The sequence below is a fragment of the Podarcis melisellensis genome (assembly GCF_964234715.1).
Source record: "Podarcis melisellensis genome assembly, chromosome: 2".
NCBI classification, from domain to species: Eukaryota; Metazoa; Chordata; class Lepidosauria; order Squamata; family Lacertidae; genus Podarcis; species Podarcis melisellensis.
The window spans coordinates 20557109-20577338 of NC_138529.1; the positions used below are offsets into that span (position 1 = coordinate 20557109).

Genomic DNA, 20230 nt, shown 5'->3' on the forward strand with positions numbered 1-20230 from the left:
GCAGCTCATTGTCCTTCTCTGACAAGTTCTGCGTCCTTCTTCTCCTCCTCCTCTTCTATGTTCTGAACCTAAAAGAGGGATGGGGATTCTGGTGCCTTCTAGATGTTGCTGGATTCCATCTCTGATGAGCCCCATCCAACAGCGGTCAGGGATGATGGGGGTTGTGGTCTATTTTTTTAAAAAAATCTTTTTTTTATTAGTTTTACATAAAGATTGTATATACAAAACAAAACAACAACAAAAACCAGGAAAAGGTTTTCTTGAAACTTCAGACCTCCATCCCTCCATCGGTTCTGTTTCTAAATTTTATTCCCACATCTTTTACTGTAGTCTGTCTATTGTATATCCATCATATCCAGAGTTCATGTTACTTTACAAGTGCAGTCATATTCCTGCCAATGATTTCAACTGCTTACAGTGGTCTCTCGGATATGTTAAAAGTCTTGGTTTTCCTGGTTTCTGATCTTTCCCGTCAGACTTGCCATTTCAGCATATTCCATCAGTTTGGTCTGCCATTCTTCTGTGGTTGGTACTTTTTCTTCTTTCCATCTCTGGGCTAAAAGCATCCTTGCTGCTGTCATTGCATACATAAACAGTCTTTTCTTTTCCTTTTTAAAATAAATCTTTATTAAAATAAAAACATACAATGAAGGTAGGTATAACAAAGTTATGTACAAAAAACCCCATCACGACGTAAAAACAAGAAAAAAATTGAAAAAAGAAAAGAGAAACAAAGATTTATACATCATGTTCATCAAATACATTTTTATTTGACAGTCTTTTCTTTTCTTATAGCAGTTCCACACCTATACTTCCTAACAAAAAAGCCTCTGGTTTTTTGACAAAAGTTATCTTAAACCTTTTTTTTTCAATTGTATATTAATTCCCAGAATGCTTTTACCACCCTACATGACCACCAAATACGATAGAAAGCACCTTCTTTCTTTTTACATTTGAACTGGTTCTGCGCATTTTTGCTGCTTTACTAGGTGTCAAATACCAACAGCACATCATTTTCATAGAATTTTCTTTCAATGGGCAGCAGGCTGTCAGTTTCAAATCCGATGGGGGGGTGGTCTAGCCCAGTCTGGAGGGGGCCGCAAGTTCCCCACCGCAGCCGTAAAAGTAGCCTGAGATCCCGCTGGTTCGCTCCCTGCTCCCACCCTTGCTTATCTGAAATTAAAAAGACGCTCATATCTGCTCAAACTTGCCTCCACGCCAGGGGCTCAACCCAACCCGCCTGCTGAAGTCCCCGCGGAGGGCATCGCTGAGCAGGGGATGGTTGAGGGTGACGAGAAGAAGAAACGGCGAGGCAGGAAGAAGAGCAAGCTGGAGGACATGTTCCCTGCCTACCTTCAGGTAAGGGGGACATGCAGGTTGACGGGTTACCTTCGTGGACTGGAGGAGAAAACGCTTCTCTCTTAAGTTCGGCCGGGTGCTGTTTTGCTTCTCGGTTTCATTCGGAAGCTCTGCTGTCCAAACTGGGAAGGGGAGGAAGTTCTGGACAATTGTGCGGTGAGATGTTTGGCTGCAGACTGAAGGTTCGCAAAAGCAGAGTAGAATAATAGAATCTTCAGAGTTGGGTGGGACCTCCCGGGTCATCTAGTCCAACCCCCTGCAATGCAGGAATCTCAGCTAAAGCATCCATGACAGATGGCCACCCAACACTTGCTTAAAAACCTCCAAGGAGAGTCCGCAGCCTCCCAAGGTAGACCGTTCCACTGTCAGACAGCTCTTCTCTTATTAGAGTTGCTGAATAATAATTATATAAGTGAGGTACAGTGGTGCCCCGCAAGACGAACGCCTCGCAAGACGAAAAACCCGCTAGACGAAAGGGTTTTCCGTTTTGGAGGCGCTTTGCAAAACGAATTCCCCTATGGGGTTGCTTCGCAAGACGAAAAAAATCTTGCACCCCCCCGCGGGTTTTTTTCGCTTTTTTCGCCCTTTTCTTAAGCCGCTAAGCCACTTATCAGCTGTTCCACTGTAGCGCTAATCCGCTAAGCTGTCAATGGGCTTGCTTCGCAAGACGAAAAAACCGCTAGACGAAGAGAATCGCGGAACGAATTCTTTTCGTCTAGCGAGGCACCACTGTACAGGCTGCAGTGAGGTAGAGATCCCTAACCCAAAATGTATAATATTGATTGATTGAATTCATATACAGTGGTACCTCTAGTTACGAACTTAATTCCTTCCGGAGGTCCGTTCCGCCCTATACCAGGAGGCCTCAGGGTGGTTCACAGAGTAAAAATAAAATATGCAACCACAATACAGTCATACCTCGGGTTACAGACGCTTGGGTTGTGCGATTTTGGGTTGCGTACCACGCCGAACCCGGAAGTACCGGAATGGGTTACTTCCGGGTTTCGGCGCATGCGCAAAAGTGCTACATCGCGCTATGCACAGAAGCGCCAAATCGCAACCTTCGCAGACGTGGCGCTGCGGGTTGCGAACGTGCTTCCCGCACGGATCACGTTCACAACCCGAGTGTCCACTGTATATATATCATCAAAATAAAAACAGCAACCCAATGACAGTATAGTGTAATTGGGCTGTAGAATCTTGTCTTTTGGCAATTTATCTTTAAAAGACTGCTATGGAAAATGAGGCCAGCAACACCTTGCCATTTGTGTGAGTTGCTGCTACTGCTAATCAATAATACTGTGTCAAGCCTACAGATACAATTTCATTCTTGCAGTTCAGTCCCAAGGCTGGGTGTGTGTGGGGGGGTGGGTCTGGCAAGCGCAGAATTTCCTCCAAAGGGAATAGAGGGAGAAGAAATAGGATTTAATTTTGCCTAATACAGTGGAACCTTGGTTCTCGAATTTAATCCGTCCCGGGAGTCCGTTCGACTCCTGAATCCGTTTGAAAACCAAGGCGCGGCTTCCGACTGGCTGCGTCGGCTTCCCAAAAACATTTGCAAACCGGAACACTTCTGGGTTTGTGGCATTGGGGAGCCAATATGTTCTAGAGCTAAGCCGTTCAAGAACCTAGGTACCACTGTATGAGCAAATAGCGTTTGGGTGTGTGCTTTTGTTCATTTTGGGCCAGGCGGGTTGGAGGTTAGCTTTCCAGGGAGGCCCAGTTTTTTTACTCAGAAAATCCCATCTCATTCTGTTCTTTCTGTTCCTTCTCCCACCTCTTTTGACAGGAAGCCTTTTTTGGAAAGGCCCTCCTAGACCTGAGCAGAAAGGCACTCCTGGCAGCTGGCGGTGTGGGTGGGGATGGAACTGCCCACCCTCCCGTTGGCCAGGGGGCACCCAGGCCCAAGGTGGATTGCAGCATGCTTCAGAAAGGGCCGGTGGACGGGAAAGACCCTTCGGTTCAGCCCAAAGGTATGAGCTGTGCTTATTTGACTTTTCAGTGACTTGAAACATAATGGTCTCCCAAGTGCAAGGACAGAACATTTAGAGACATAAGCTGAAATAACTTACCAGACACTCCTGAGATTCAAAAGAAGCAGGAGCAATTAAAAAAAAGCCAACATTCTGCTACCTGAGCTTCAGCTCAGCCAAGTTACACAGCTTTGTGTAACCTAAGAGGTGAGGAACTGGATTCAGTACCCAGGCTTTACCCTCAAAAAGCAGATCTCTAGTTGATTGCAGTAGATTTATTAGAATAGAGTTAGCTATTTTTATTTTTGCTGTATCACACTGTTGACTATAGAAAGCTTGAGGTCCACCAAGACCCCTAGATCCTTTTCACAGGTACTGCTAGTAAACCAGGTATCCTCCATCCTATATTTGTGCATCTTGTTCTTCCTGCCTAAGTGCAGGACCTTACCTTTGCCCCTCACCAGTTGGAGAGCAGTCAAAACTTTCCTGGGGCACTTCACGATTACCAAACAACAGACAAGGCTTGATCCCAGATTGATGGGTGTCTAGCCACATACGCCTCAATTGTTTGCACCGGCGTCAGATTAAAGTGTTCAGCGAATCCATTGGTCTGCTGGCAGTAAGCAGAAGATACTCGCTTCCAGCTGCCCACCACATCTTTGGGGTCAGCTTGGCCGTGAGTCCTAGACCTTGGTTCGACAAAAAACCCTCCTCTTCCAGGGGATGAATGCGTTGACGGCAGGGAGGCAGTAGCCCCGGAAAACAACTTGAAAACTGCTGATACCAAGACTGAAAATACCGGTGAGTAAGAGTTCTTCAGAAGAGCGTAAAAGCTGGGGGGGGGGTATGCTTCTGCCTTATGAGGGGGCAGTGCTAGGTTGCTAGGAAGAACACGAAGTAGCTCCTTTTAGCACATTTAGTCCTATGTTAACCTGCACAGTGTAATGCAATTGTGGTTTAGGTAACAGTAAAGGACCCCTGGACGGTTAAGTCCAGTCAAAGGTGACTATGTCAAAGGTGGGGATGCGGGTGGCGCTGTGATCTAAACCACTGAGCCTCTTGGACTTGCCAGTCAGAAGGTTGGCGGATCTGATCCCCATGGCGGAGTGATCTCCTGTTGCTCTGCCCTAGCTCCTGCCAACCTAGCAGTTCGAAAGCAGGCCAGTGCAAGTAGATAAATAGGTACCACTGCGACGGGAAGGTAAACGGCATTTCCATGTGTTCTGCCTTCCGTCACGATGTCTCGTTGCACCAGAAGCGGTTTAGTCATGTTGGCCACGTGACCCGGAAAGCTGTCTGTGGACAAACGCCGGCTCCCTTGGCCTGAAAGCAAGATGAGCGCTGCAACCCCATAGTTGCCTTTGACTGGACTTAACCGTCCAGGGGTCCTTTACCTTTTTTACCTTTAGTTGTAATTTGCTTTGCTAAAATCTCAAAAGTCAACCAGAGCGGGGTTAAGTCTTGTCTCCCCGAACCCTGATAATGCTCTGGGCTTTTAGGTCTTGTGTATATGAGGTGAATAAATTTTGTGCCTGTGTGTAAACGAGCTCATATTTTAATTGGCATGTTCAAAACCCTATGATTTCCCTTGTCTAAATCCAGTTGTGGCAAACTGACCATAGAAGGTGCCAGGGAGGGACTTGTCCTTGTTCTGAAGTAACAACTTCCTTGCACTTTTGAGAATCTCGAGTTGCCCTGTGTTGGGTCAAACATGTTGCTCCACCTGTCTCAGTATGGTGTACCCCAGATTCTATTGGACCTCTTACTCCTAACGGCACACTCCAGGTCTCCCCCACCAAAGCCATTTGCCTTGTCCAAAACCGGGTTGGGGAATTGCTGTTAATGCCCTGGGAAGGAAGTACTGCTTTAAAATGCTGCTAAAATAAACCTTAAAATGAAACCCGGAAATGTGATGCAAGTTTTAAAACATACCAATAAACTGCATCCCCAAATCCACCAAATCCAGTAAAATAAATTTGCACGTATTTCCAGTGTTGACGTAATTTTATAATAATTGGAATTATGTAGTGTGCTCTGGTGTTCTCCTCCCTTCTTCTTTTGATTCCGTCGGGAAGGCAACACACAGCCAAAGGAGTCACTTAGGGAAGCACCGCCCATATCATGTTGCCAGCAGCCCAACCTCATTGGGAGGAATTTTCCGCTGATGCAAAAAGGAGCAGAGATCAGTCGAGAGAGCCCCGTATCAGAGCACCTGATTCTTGCCATTGCTAATGGTCCCTCCCTTTTTGAAATAATTTTAATTTGATTCTACCAATACAAATTAATTACAACACCAAATACACATCCATAAAATGAGATTTCTCTGAATCTCGAGACTCCCCACCCCGTGGGTTCTATTGTCAACATTCCCAACTGCATATTATTTCATTGTCTATGTTTTGTACCTATCCATATTGTCCATAGTGTTTGTTACAAGCGAGATTAAAACCCTGCTAACGTTTTCAACTGCCCACAGTGATCTCCTAAATAAATTATAAACTTTCCCCATTCTTTTTTGAATTTCTTGCCTTCTTGGTCTCTGAGTTTCCCGGTCAGTTTTGCCATTTCACCATAGTCTAACAGCTTAGTTTGCCTTTCCTCTCTGGTAGGGACTTTTCCTTCTTTCCATCTCTGGGCTAGTAGCATCCGTGCTGCTGTTGTCGCATACGTAGTCTTTTCTGTTCCTTTGGAATGTCGGTACCTATAATTCCTAATAGAAAGGCTTCTGGTTTTTTTACTTGCCACGTCAGAACGGAGTGCCTTGCTTCCTTGGCCTAGGTCAGCTGCCACGGTAATGATGCCAAGCTGCAAGCGAGGTGGGAGCAAAGTTACCTGGGTTTCTTCCCATATTGCTGCAAGTGTAGCGAGGCGGGTTTATCTCCCTGCTTCCAGCGGAGGAGATGATCCTTCCCGGCGCGTTTTTGGGAGCGCAGTCACCTTCCCTGTCCCTGCGCTGATGGGCTTGGCGGCGGTCTTCTTGTTTTTGCTCCTGCAGGCACAGAAGAGCAGATGGTGCCCAAGACCTCTCCAGACCCTACAGGTGCCGAGAACCCAGCCACACCCCCGGGGGAGGGGGTGCTCAGCTCCGACCTTGACAAAATCCCCACTGAAGGTCAGGCGGGCCCTTTGAATAGACCCTTCTGCCCCCCCATCTCCCTGCCAAGGATCTACCCCTCCGTGGAGAGCAAGGGAGAGGCTGGGAAGCCCCGGCTTCCTCTCCGCTCTAGAATGGGGGGTAGATGCTAGCGGCTACGAAATGGAAGCGCGGTCACTGCTCCATAACCGGCGCACCTCTCTCTCTATTTTAACCACCCCTGCTTGCAATTCAGCCTGCCCTTACTGGAGACCGACGGGTTCTGCCACCCAGCTGAGGTGGTTGCTCTCTTGGATGGGCTTTTGCCGCCTGTCGTTCCACTGTGGCTTTCCCGCCCCCTTTTCCCAACAGAGCTGCCCAAAATGGAGAGCAAGGACGTCCAGCAGCTCTTCAAAGACGTCCTGGGGTCTGCAGAGCGAGAGCAGCAACAGCAGCAGCAGCAGCTCAACTGCATTGGGGCGGAAGCTGAGGCCGGAGGCCTTCGGGACCCGAGCCGCTCGCAGCTGGGCCAGAGGCCTTTCCTGCAAGGTGAGCTTTCATGCCCAGGTTGGTGGGCCACGAGTCACATTTTCCTCTCTGTCTCTCCCGCCCCCTTCAGATGTTTTGCTTAATGTTACTTTTATGTTCCGGGACGCGGGTGGCGCTGTGGGTTAAACCACAGAGCCGAGGACTTGCCGATCAGAAGGTCGGCGGTTTGAATCCCTGCAACGGGGTGAGCTCCCGTTGCTCGGTCCCTGCTCCTGCCAACCTAGCAGTTCGAAAGCACGTCAAAGTGCAAGTAGATAAATAGGTACCGCTCTGGCGGGAAGGTAAACGGCTTTTCCGTGTGCTGCTCTGGTTCGCCAGAAGCGGCTTAGTCATGCTGTACGCTGGCTCCCTCGGCCAATAAAGCAAAAGGAGCGCTGCAACACCAGAGTCGGTCATGACTGGACCTAATGGTCAGGGGGCCCTTTACATTTACTTTTATGTTGCTTAGTATTGAAAAATATCCAAGAAACATGCAAATATAAAAGAAATATCACAGAAGTGGTGATGCAACATAAAAACCAGCTCAGCTTTCTTTCTATCTGCTCTTTATATTGTGACGGGTGGCGCTGTGGTCTAAACCACTGAGCCTTTGGGGCTTGCCAATCAGAAGGTTAGCAGTTCGAATCCCCGCGATGGAGTGAGCTCCCGTTGCTCTGTCCCAGCTCCTGCCAACCTAGCAGTTCAAAAGCACGCAAGTGCAAGGAGATAAATAGGTACCCCTGTGGCGGGAAGGTAAACGGCGTTTCTGTGCTCTCTGGTTTCCGTCACGGTGTTCCGTTGCACCAGAAGCGGTTTAGTCATGCTGGACACATGACCCGGAAAGCTGTCTGTGGACAAACGCTGGCTCTCTCAGCCTAAAAAGCAAGATGAGCGCCTTAACCCCATAGTCGCCTTTGACTGGACTTAACTGTCCAGGGGTCCTTTACCTGTTTACCTTACATTGTGATGTCCAAAACTATTGGTGTTTTAGTTTCACTTTTGGACTTAGGCAGCCGTTATACTCAGACCTTTTCAATAATATCAGCCAGCCGTAGCTATAGTACATTGCTAGGGCTGGTAGATGGAAGGAAGTTATTTCAACTTGGCTAGTAAATAGGAAGTGGGTATTTGCATGTGGTATATAAGAATTTTATTCGAGTAACCAGGCAAGGCAAGTTTTTGAGTGGTTAGAGTGGTGGTGGTTTTGTTGCTACATCATAAGTGTTCAAATGGGTTGTTTGTTTTTTGCGGACTTTTTAGCACTTCAGCCACTTCAGCCCAAAGCACCTGCACCTTGTGTGCTTGGAAGGCTTCGTTTTTTGTGAAAGGGCTGCGGCTCGGTGGTAGATTGTGTGCCTTTTGTACCGACGGTTCCAGGTTTGATCCCCGGCGGGACTGGCAACACCCCCTGCGTGAAACTGCTGCTGGACAGAAAGCAGTGTGTCTTTGGGGTTGTGGGTGTTTTGGTGCGCTGCCAAAATAAGCTTGAAAGAAGCCTTGAAGCACGGCCTTGAAACGCATCCTTGAGGCACGCTTGGCAACATCTGCTTAGCAACCAGAATTCTGGCCGGCCACAGGTGTCCTTATCAGGGCTAATCTGGAGGAGGAGAGATGCAGTAGTGTGAGAGGCAGTCAGTGATGGTCCGTGAGCCTGTCTCTCTGGCAGGATACCTGAAGGGAGCAGAGATCTGTATATCGCTCTGCTTCTGACTTTATACGTAGACCCATTGCGCTATATGCAACTTGTGAATAATAAAAAACTTTAGAGGAGAATTGGGAAGGTGAGGGTGTTACTCCTGTCTTGGGAATTTACCGGACTGCTGCTGCGAAGATGCAAGGAGACTTTCTGAGTCGCTTCTGCTGAGACGAAGAAAGGAACCCGTTGAGAGTTTGCAGTTCGCACCCTAACAGTGGGGAGGAGAAGCACCTCCAGCTCTGTGATCCATCTCTTCTTGTTTCTAGGTGGCGCCGGGGTCTCCCTTGGGCCCCTTCAACCCGCTGTGCCGATGGAGACCTACTCAGGGGTTTGCCAGTCCCCATTTCTTGATAGCAGGTAGGTCACCCGCACTGGCGTCTTCTCTCTTAGACCACCGGCAGTGGAGCCTTCTGGAAGTTGCTGGGCTCCAACTCATTCTTGATTTTGTTTGTGATGGCTGGGATGATGGTGGAAGTTGGGCTCCAACCGCACCTGGAAGGAGTCCCCCCACCCCTTGGGTTTAGGCACTGCTCCTATTCCATTCAAAGGGACGCGGGTGGCGTTGTGGGTTAAACCACAGAGCCTAGGGCTTGCCAATCAGAAGGTCGGCGGTTCGAATCCCCATGCTGGGGTGAGCTCCCGTTGCTCGGTCCCTGCTCCTGCCAACCTAGCCGTTCGAAATCACATCAAAGTGCAAGTAGATAAATAGGTACCGCTCTGGCGGGAAGGTAAACGGCGTTTCTGTGTGCTGCTCTGGTTCGCTAGAAGCGGCTTAGTCATGCTGGCTACATGACCCGGAAGCTGTACGCCGGCTCCTTCGGCCAATAAAGCAAGATGAGCGCCGCAACCCCAGAGCCGTTCATGACTGGACCCAATGGTCAGGGGTCCCTTTACCCTTTACCTTTACCTATTCCGGTATCCCTAAATCTTTTATCCAACATTCCTTGTGTTTCTCTGCTTCCTCCCCCCTCGCCCATGCAGGGAGAGGAGTGGCTTCTTTAGCCCCGAGCAGTGTGAGCCAGAGAGCCCTTGGGCCAGCAGCTCTGCGGCCTCCACCCCCACCACGCCCACCACGGAGGGGGAGAGCGACGGGCTGTCGTACAACCAGCGGAGCTTGCAGCGCTGGGAGAAAGATGAAGAGCTGGGAGAGCTCTCCACCATCTCGCCCGTCCTCTATGCCAACATGAACTTCCCCAACCTCAAGCAAGACTACCCAGGTGGGTGGCTCTTTCTTTTCTTTTCTCTCTCTATCTCTCCTCCCTGTTTAGAGAAGTTTTTAATGACTGATGTTCTAATGTATTTTCAATCTTTTGTTGGAAGCCACCCAGAGTGGGTGGGGAAACCCAACCAGATGGGCAGAGTATAAATAATAAATTATGATATTATTATTATCCTGCCCACTTTCTCTCCTGGGGCATAACAACAACAACTTATTACAGTGGTACCTCGGGTTACATGCGCTTCAGGTTACACACGCTTCAGCTTACAGACTCCACTAACTCAGAAATATTACCTTGGGTTAAGAACTTTGCTTCAGGATGAGAACAGAAATCGTGCAGTGGTGGCGCAGTGGCAGCAGGAGGCCCCATTAGCTAAAGTGGTGCTTCAGGTTAAGAACAGTTTCAGGTTAAGAATGGACCTCCGGAAGGAATTAAGTTCTTAACCTCAGGTACCACTGTATTTATACCCCGCCCATCTGACTGGGTTTTCCCAGCCACTCTAGGTGGCTCCCAACAGAACATTAACAACAACAACAACAACAACAAGCGCTAGAATATCAAATATTAACAACAACAACAACAACAACAACAACAACATAAAGCGCTAGAATATCAAATATTAAAAACTTCCCTAAACAGGGCTGCCTTCAGATGTCTGCTAATAGTCAAAAAGTTGTTTATTTCATTGACATCTGATGGGAGGGCGTTCCATAGGGTGGGTACCACTCATGAGAAGGCCCACTGCCTGGTTCCTTGTACAGTGTTACCTTCGGGTTACATACACTTCAGGTTACAGACTCCGCTAACCCAGAAATATTGCTTCAGGATGAGAACAGAAATTGTGCTCCAGCGGCGCGGCAGCAGGAGGAGGCCCCATTAGCTAAAGTGGTGCTTCAGGTTAAGAACAGTTTCAGGTTAAGTACGGATCTCCGGAATGAATTAAGTACTTAACCTGAGGTACCACTGTAACTTCGCTTCTTACCTGAGGGAACCGCCAGAAGGCCCTCGGAGCTGGACTTCAGTGTCCAGGCTTGAACGATAGGGCCGTTCAGGGCTTTAAAGGTCAGCATCTTGGCGGCCACTCCCAGTCACCAGTCTAGCTGCCTAGTGGCCTGTCTTCCTGCCTCTCCCTCAGTAGAAGTCTGTGATGCTCTAAAGAAGATGCTTAGCCAGCAAGAGCAGTGGTATGTTCTGCGGCTCTGCATAATAATGATTATGATGCTATTATTTCATATGCTGCCCATCTGACTGGGTTTCCCCAGTCACTCTGGGCAGCTTCCAGCACATACAAAAACGTAACAAAACTTCCCGATAAACTTCCCTGAACAGGGCTGCCTTCAGATATCTTCTAAAAGTCAGATAGTTGTTTATTTCCTTGACATGTGAAGGGAGGGTGTTCTGCAGGGATGGTGCCACTGCTGAGAAGGCCCTCTTGGTTCCCTGTAGCTTCATGTCTCGCAGTGAGGGAACCGCCAGAAACTATCGGAGCTGGACCTCACTGTCCGGACTTGATAATGGATTTGCACAGATTTGCATGTGGTTCTCAAACGATCTTGAAACCACACTGGCCTTTCTAGAAGCTTCTGTCTGTCACTTTGCCTTCTTTCCCTCAGCTTTACCGTATTTTTCGTCCCATAGGACGCTCCGTCCCATAGGACGCACCTAGTTTTTTGGGGGGGAAATAAAGGAAATTTCCCCCCCCCTTTATTTCCCCCCCAAAAGCAGGTCGGGGAAACCGAACCAGGTCGAGGAATAGTGGGATGGCGGCGCTGTGCCTCCCTGCTGTCCCCCGAGCTTGTGGGGCTGGCCGATGTCTGCCTGGCGCGAGGGGCGCTCTGCTTCAGGGCGCCCTGCCCGGCGGGCGGCAGGCTGCTATCCGCAGCGTGGGGAGCCCTGCGGGGAACTCCTGCAGGGCTCCCCACGCTGCAGATGTCTGTCCGGCCCGCAGGGCGCTCTGCTTCAGGGCGCCCCGCCCGCCCGCCCGCTGGGCGGCAGGCTGCTATCCGCAGCGTGGGGAGCCCTGCGGGGAACTCCTGTAGGGCTCCCCACGCTGCAGATGTCTGTCTGGCGCGAGGGGCACTCTGCTTCAGGGCGCCCTGCCCGCAGGGCGGCAGGCTGCTATCCGCAGCGTGGGGAGCCCAGCAGGGAACTCCCGCAGGGCTTCCCACACTGCAGATGTGTTCCCGAAGCGCCGGGCACTCTGCTTTCAGGGCGCTCGACGCTCCGGGAAGCAGGCTGCTATCCGCAGCCTAGACATCCCTGCGGGACCTCCTGCAGGGCTGCCTAGGCTGTGGATGTCTTCCTGAAGCCTGGAGAGCGAGAAGGGTTGGTGCGCATGACCTCTCTCGCACTCCAAGCTTCAGCGAAAGCCTGCATTCGCCCCATAGGACGTACCCAGATTTCCCCTTCATTTCTGGAGGGGAAAAAGTGCGTCCTATAGGGCGAAAAATACGGTATATCAAACCGGTGTTCAAAATCTCTGGACTTGGAAGGTCTTGGGCCTGCATGTAAGCCTTGTTCTCTCTCCTTCTTTTTCCCCATCCCTCCACAGATTGGTCCAGCCGTTGCAAGCAGATCATGAAGCTCTGGAGAAAGGTGCCGGCCCCAGACAAAGCCCCATACTTGGTAAGTGGCCCGTGAATACAGGATTCAGTTTAATTTCAAGGGGATGGCCTCCTGTTTGTAAGAAGAATTAAATTAATTCGCACTCTGCAAATTACTCTGCAAGTCACAGTCCTTGGCCTGAAAGCAAGATGAGCGCCGCAACCCCATAGTCGCCTTTGACTGGACTTAACCGTCCAGGGGTCCTTTACCTTTTTTAAAGTTATTTTTATCTTATACATTGGTACCTCGGGTTACAAACGCTTCAGGTTACAAACACCACTAACCCAGAAGTAGTACCTCGGGTTGAGAACTTTACCTCAGGATGAGAACCGAAATCGCATGGCAGCAGCAAGAGGCTCCATTAGCAAAAGCGCGCCTCAGGTTAAGAACGGTTTCGGGTTAAGAACGGACCTCCGGAACGAATTAAGTTTGTAACCCGAGGTATCCCTCTATGTAAAATCATAGTGAAATGATGACACTTTTTTTTTTAAAAAAGTGGCCAATTATGTGATTTAGGAAAGGAGCATTCATCCAACCTTGGGTGGGGGTGTTTTTCCTGCCATCCTTCCTTTCTCATTTTGGGTTTTTCTCTACAGCAAAAGGCCAAAGATAACCGGGCAGCCCATCGCATCAACAAGGTGCAGAAGGTAAGCCAAGGGCGGTGGCGTAATCAGTAGATAGGGTAGCATGGGCTGAGCAGGAAAACCCAGTGGGGAAGCTGTGCAAGAACCACCGTGTAATTGTCTGTGGAACTAGTTCCTGCGCCAAGAAAAATCTAAATTATTTGTGTGGCCTTCGTGTGTAGGATTCTTATGTGATAGGTTTTCTTGTTAATCAGTTCAGAAGCCTTGATAGCAGAGAGACAGGAGTTAGAAATACATACGTGAGATTTTTTTGTCTTTAAGGCAAGATTCTTTGCATTGCTGCAACAGACTAGCACAGGTACTTTTCTGGAACCCCTGTAAAGAGGGCAGAAACTCTAGGTCCTCTCTGAGGTTCCTTTAGATGCATCTCAGATGATTTCCCTCCTGTCCCTGAGAGCAGAATATGTCCCATGACCTGGGTCCCCCCCCCCCGTTTCTTCCCTTTTCACCGTGTGTGTGAGAAGGTGTCACCAAATGGGTGTCTTGTGTGCTCGGGTGTTGACGGCGCCCTTTTGACGCTCCGCCTCTTCCTCTGTCTTTCGCAGCAAGCCGAGAGCCAGATCAACAAGCAGACCAAAGTCGAGGTGCTGCGCAGGCCAGACCGGCCGGCCCTACACTTGCGCATCCCGCCCCAGCAGGGGGCGCTGCCCACCGCGGCCCCCCAGCCGCCTCCTCCGCTGCCCCCTCCTCCTCCCGCCGCCTCTGTGCCAGGGCAGCCGCTCTACGTCAGCAACGCCGCAGCTCTGCCCAGCGGGTCCGGCGGCGTCGAGTCGCCCAGCGAGCTCTTCCTCAAGCTCCCCTCTTCTGCCGCCAGTGCCCAGCCCCCCGCTCCAGTGCCTTTGCACGAACCCTACGGCGTGGCCTGCCCCCCGCCAGATTCAGGTTTCCCCTCTCCCTCCTCGGTGGGCCAGAGCCCAACAGTGCCTGCTGGCTTTGCTTCTTCCTCATCCTCCTCCTCCTCCTCTTCCTCCGGACAGTCTCCGCTCCTACCGAACCCTCGCCCGGCCCCGCAGCCCGGGGACTTCCAGCCCACCCCTCCGGGGACCCCGAGGCACCAGCCCTCCACGCCAGACCACTTCCTCAAGCCCCGCTGCCCCACCGGGTCCTTGGAGAACCTATCGGTGCCCGGGAGCCCTCAGCGGTCCGCCCTGCTTCTCTCGCCTCCGCCTTTTGGGGAGCTGAAGAAAGGGTTGGACATCAAGAAGGAAGAGGCCGGGCCGGGGATCTGCTCCCCCAGCTATGGCTGCAGCTACGGCGACTCGCCGTCCGGTGCTCACCACCTGGCCGAAATGAAGGCTCCGGATGTTTTCAAGGCCCCGCTCACTCCCCGCCAGTCTCAGGTTGAGCCGCAGAGCCCGGGCTTGGGGCACCGGCCTCCCGACGCCCACCCTCTGGCCGCGTCTCCCCCCAGCCAGGCTGACCTCTACCGCCAGTCACCGTACCCGGACCCCTACGCTCAGCCTCCCCTGACGCCGAGGCCTCAGCCCCCGCCCCCGGAAAGTTGCTGTGCCCTGCCACCCCGTTCCTTGCCCTCCGACCCTTTCTCCCGCGTCCCCGCTAGCCCCCAGTCCCAGTCCAGCTCCCAGTCTCCCCTCACGCCCCGGCCGCTCTCCAATGAAGCCTTCTGCCAGTCCCCGGTGACCCCCCGCTTCCAGTCCCCGGACCCCTACTCCCGCCCCCCTTCACGGCCGCAGTCACGGGACCCCTTCGCACCCCTGCACAAACCCCCTCGCCCCCAGATGCCGGAGGCCGGCTTCAAGCCCATGCCCGGCTCCCATAATACCCTTGCGTCCGGGGGCTTCCCGGCAGGGCCGCCCTCCTCCGAAGCCCCCCCTAAGCCTGGCCCACAGCCCCAATTTGCTCGCTCCCCTGGGGCAAGCGTCTTCCCGAGCACTCAGGCCCAGCAGATGCGCTTCACCTTCCCACCCAGCGAACCACTCAAGAGCTCCCCTTCCCACGGCATCAACAGCCATTTTGCCCCCGGCAAGCCCCAGAGCACCAGCTACGTCTCCTCACCGGGGTTCCACCAAGCTGGCAGCCCCCTCGGCCCTGGCAAGGGCACCGCGGACTCCTACAATGTCTCTCCGCTGCGCCCGCCCTCAGCTCTGCCCCAGCCGCAGCCGCCGCCTCAACAAGATGGCTCCTTGGCCTACCTGCCGCGGACAGGCCTGGTGCCTCCAGGCGACAAGAGGGAAGAGGGAGCGGTCGGAGCTGCCAACCGGGAGCTGCAGGAACTGCCAGCCAGCCAGGAGGGGACGATGGGCAGCAATGCCACCCAGACAGAGATGGAGAAAGTTCGGCAGGTAAGCAGGGCTGCTACTTGGCTTCAGGTACGATATGATAATCTTTATTGTCATTGTCCCATACAGAACAACGAAATTGAAAACAATCTACAGCAGACATTCAAAAACCAACAAGCCTGCTATTCTAGCTATCCCAGCCTGGTTAGCCCCTTAAAAACTCTGATACCCCATTACTGAAAATGGGAGAATCTGGTGCTTAGAATGATAGAGGAGACAAAACAGGGTTTTGTTTTTTAAATTATATTATAATAGCAAATGTAAGAGGAACAAACAAACAAAGGATAAGTTTAGAAGAAAGTTACTATTAAGTTAATACGGAGATGGTATTTAATACCGGTAAGATTAAATCAACTAAACCAGGAATATTTGGTGTTATGTTGGAAGGGATGCCAAGAAACCGGACAAGGATTTTTTATTTAAAATTTACGTCTAAAATTGGTGGGCGTCTTATACATGGATAGTGCGTTGGGGCGACGTGTGATTGGTATCTCAACAGCTCTGGGCAATCTTCCCCCATTTTCTGAATTTGGAGTCCCCCAAATTACACATGTGGTGGGGGGGGGGCGTGTAAATAAGCACATTTTTTTTTTGCAAAGGGTGTTTAAGGAGATAACAGAAATCAGAAAAAAAGCTGACTGAAAGTCCAGGGGTAGCATTATTGTCAATTTACAATGGGGTGGAAGGTTCACAGGCCAGGAAGAACTTGCTCACAAATTTATCTACAGCTGCACGAGTTATAGCTAGGAAGTGGAAGGGGCAAGGGAAATATAAAATGCAAGAATGGTATAAAGGGGTGCGGGATATAGCTATTAATGGTAAATTAACATGTGCTATTAAGGCAAGATGGGGAATATGCGGGAGAAATTATTTTGAGGAGATGTGGAAGGTATTTGTAGAATCTGTACTGTTAAAACGGTAAGGGGTCAAACCATCGCAAGAGGTGTTGAAATTTTGGGAGGCTGGATAGTTACGATGGAATGGTGTCTCGTGGGTGGTGGTGCAATTATTTATTTATTTATTATTACTTTGCCAAAATAAAAAAGTAATAATAAAAGGGAAAGAGAGAGAAAATAACATAAAACACAGTCAGCTTACATTAAGAACACAATGACCACCAATGCATCCATCTTAAATTAAACGGGTAAGTTGGCGTAAGCCCTTCAAATGTCCAAGTAGGTTATTTCCTGTAATGGAATAGGGTACTTGGCCTTTAAGCTCGAGTGAAACCCTCCCATAGAATAAGTAGAAGTTTGGGAGCGAGATGGGGAGGTCATGGGAGAGGCAGGCCCATGCCTTGTAGCATCCTTTTCTCTACAGGGACAGGCCTGATCCTGGAGCAGAAGCTGGGCCAAGGCCTGAATCCTGAGAACATTTTGATGTCTTGTGATATCATTTCATAAAGCAGCCAACCTTTGAATGCAGGCCAGCGTTGCTCTCATATTGCAGATTACAGGAACTAGGGCTGAGAGAGAGGCCAGTCTTAACTACAGTGAGCTTACTCAGTTTTTTAGCTAAGGGTAAGGTTCAAACCGGGACGCGGGTGGCGCTGTGGGTAAAACCTCAGCGCCTAGGACTTGCCAATCGCATGGTCGGCGGTTCGAATCCCTGCGGCGGGGTGCACTCCCGTCGTTTGGTCCCAGCGCCTGCCAACCTAGCAGTTCGAAAGCACCCCCGGGTGCAAGTAGATAAATAGGGACCCCTTACCAGCGGGAAGGTAAACTGCGTTCTGTGTGCTGCGCTGGCTCGCCAGATGCAGCTTGTCACGCTGGCCACATGACCCGGAAGTATCTGCGGACAGCGCTGGCTCCCGGCCTATAGAGTGAGATGAGCACACAACCCTAGAGTCTGGCAAGACTGGCCCGTACGGGCAGGGTACCTTTACCTTTACCTTTTTTAAGGTTCAAACCAGGGAGTGCCCAGCTCCAGTTTGGATGCTATGCCATGCTAATCCTCCAATGGGTTGTCAGCCACAAATTCACTACGTTCTGCCCCTAAACCCTAACGACGGCAATGATCTGCATTTGGTTATGTTATACAGTATATTTCATTCATTGCATCTTAAATGATGATGATGATTGACCTAGTGGCACAAAGTTCTTTGTGAAAACAGCTGAGCTTCACATTACATCAAGTGCATTTGTAGGATCGTCAAACGCCATTGATTTGACATTCTTTTATCAGAGTCTCCTACACTTTCCCCAGCCATTCTGGTTTTGAAGGCTTCTCCTTACATTTCCAGCGATGAGCAAAAACCATTCTATCTCATTCATGACCACCCAATGTTTCTTTCTAAGAGCTAAGGGTGTAGACCTAATCCCACTTAACACGGGAGTAAAGCTCCCTTGAAGTCAGTAGGAATGAACTCTTGAGTAGCCAGGGTTCTGATTGCACAGTAAATCTGGAGTAACGTTTAAGAAGGCCCAGAAATGCATTAACATTAGTAAGGGGTGATATTGCTTGAAGTTGCACAATCATTTTTTGCAAAACGTGATGAGCGTTTGGTAACATGGCAACCACATGTGGAAGCAGACTGCTTTTTTTTTTTTTTTTTGGCTTTGTATTTTTTTGGCACCGTATCAACAGTTACTACGTCCAGCTTTTGAAATCTTAAGTTCAGAGGTATTAAGTGCCATCGCATTGCCATTTTCATACCATTCTCTCTCAATGTTGAGCTCGCAGTAAACTGAATTCCTGGTCCCTAAATAATACCTCAGAGGGATGCGGGTGGCGCTGTGGTGTAAACCACTGAGCCTAGGACTTGCCAATCAGAAGGTCAGTGGTTTGAATCCCTGCGGCGGGGTGAGCTCCCGTTGCTCGGTCCCGGCTCCTGCCAACCTAGCAGTTCAAAAGCACACCAGTGCAAGTAGATAAATAGGTACCGCTCTGGCGGGAAGGTTAACAGCATTTTCGTGTAGTGCTCTGGTTTCGCCAGAAGCGGCTTAGTCATGCTGGCCACATGACCCGGAAGCTGTACACCGGCTCCCTTGGCCAATAAAGCGAGATGAGCGCCGCAACCTCAGAGTCATTTGCAACTGGACTTAACTGTCAGCGGTCCCTTTACCTTTAAATAATACCTCACACCTGCAGCACTATTGCATATTAAAGCAGAACATATTTTAGAAAAGATCTGCATACATAATCAGTTTTTAGGAATATGTTGGATTTCTGAGAAGTGGATGTTTTCTGACTTGTGTGATTGCCTAAACTGTTCACATAAATATTTTCATAAACCAAAAAACTGAATACAGAACCCTGGCCCTTTAACCTGCACACTGCAGGCCAGACTGGCTATATATTACAATTTGATTTACTTGCGCCCTGTTTGGCTTATAGAGCCTGCTCCTTCCAATTAATCCTTGCTTGCCTAGCCTGTGCTTATTTTTCTTTGTGGCGCCACACTTTGGGCTGCCTTGAAGTACAATCCGGCTGCCCCTTTTGAGACCCTCAGACTAACAGCCTGCTCCCTGTCTCTCCGGTTACCTCCCATCAGCGGCAGAGACTCCGTGAGTTCCTCATCCGCCAGCAGATCCAGAGGAACAACTTGAGGCAAGAGAAGGAAAGTGCAGCCGCAGCCGCCAGCAACGCCCAGGCGTCGTGGAACCCGGAGGGTGGCGGGCAGGCCTTTGAGCAGATGAACCGGAGCATGACTCCTTATCCAACAGTGCAGGTAACGCATGAGGCCGGGGCAGTGGCGTAGCGTGGGGGGTGCAGGGGGGCCCGGCTGCACCGGGCACAACATCTGGGGGTTAGGGTTAGGGGGCGCAAATCCACAGGTTAGGGGGTCAAATTACTTGCCTTGCCCCGGGTGCTGACAACCCACGCTACGCCACTGGGCCGGGGCATATTATGGGTTTCTTAGAGAGGCCCTCTACCTCCCCACCCCACCCCCCAGAAAAAACTATGCTGTCAAAAAAGCAACTGACATCCACGTGGGTCTGTCTTCCCCTCTCCCTTTTCCCAGGACAAAGGAATGCTTGGCAGCCTGGGGGGCACCCCAGCGGGGAGCAAACTTCCCAGTGGAGTGATGGGGCAAGGGCCCTATGTGCAGGACGAGCGACTTGCCCGCCCCCCTCCATCAGCGACCCCTTCTACCATGGATATCAATGGCAGGTGAGTCATGTGGTGCCATTTAGGAAGCCAGACTCCAGGGGCTGGATAACCAAGGGCAGGTTCTCTGTCGGTGTGCGATCCTCCCATGGAGACCTTGCTCTGACCTGTTTTACAGTGGTACCCCTGGTTACGTACTTAATTCGTTCCGGAGGTCCGTTCTTAACCTGAAACTGTTCTTAACCGGAAGCACCACTTTAGCTAATGAGGCCTCCAGCTGCCGCCGTGCTGCCGGAGCACGAGTTCTGTTCTCATCCTGAAGCAAAGTTCTTAACCCGAGGTACTATTTCTGGGTTAGCGGAGTCTGTAACCTGAAGCGTATGTAACCCGAGGTACCACTGTACTGCATTCACCTGAGGCAGATTCAGTGTTTCCCAACCTTGGGTCTCCAGCTGCTTTTGGACTACAACTCCCATCATCCCTAGCTAGCAGTACCAGTGGTTAGGGATGGTGGGAAATGTAGTCTGAAAACAGCTAGAGACCAAAGGTTGGGAAACACTGGATTAGATTCCCATGCTTTGCTTGGAAACAAAGGCTGCCTGCAGGAGAAATTCCTCTGGAGCGTGTGTACCGTTGATGAACGAAACGTGACAGGCCCCTGCCCCAGAGAGCTTACAGTGTTGGCCGTGAAAGAAGGGAAAGATGACAAAGGGCTACCCTAAAAGATCAGAACTTCCCCAGAGCAGAGTAGGCCAGGTGGTTGACAGCAGCTCAGGGAACTTC

The 20230-nt window shown here is 50.6% G+C and overlaps 1 protein-coding gene across 13 annotated transcripts in view; it reads left to right on the plus strand.

Moving 5' to 3' along the window:
• The window catches only part of KMT2D (lysine methyltransferase 2D), a 107742-nt gene that overhangs the window by 50082 nt on the left and 37430 nt on the right, over window positions 1-20230 (plus strand). For 11 of the 13 annotated variants that reach the window (XM_081898493.1, XM_081898487.1, XM_081898486.1 and 8 more), the window contains 12 exons: window positions 1223-1359; window positions 3149-3332; window positions 4053-4133; window positions 6328-6444; window positions 6778-6954; window positions 8896-8986; window positions 9611-9846; window positions 12401-12474; window positions 13050-13100; window positions 13643-15400; window positions 18891-19067; window positions 19362-19510. In XM_081898493.1, the coding sequence (XP_081754619.1) occupies window positions 1223-1359; window positions 3149-3332; window positions 4053-4133; window positions 6328-6444; window positions 6778-6954; window positions 8896-8986; window positions 9611-9846; window positions 12401-12474; window positions 13050-13100; window positions 13643-15400; window positions 18891-19067; window positions 19362-19510 (3232 nt within the window). The remainder of the gene's footprint in view (window positions 1-1222; window positions 1360-3148; window positions 3333-4052; window positions 4134-6327; window positions 6445-6777; window positions 6955-8895; window positions 8987-9610; window positions 9847-12400; window positions 12475-13049; window positions 13101-13642; window positions 15401-18890; window positions 19068-19361; window positions 19511-20230) is intronic. The other 2 variants (XM_081898483.1, XM_081898485.1) reach the window with 2 other exon arrangements.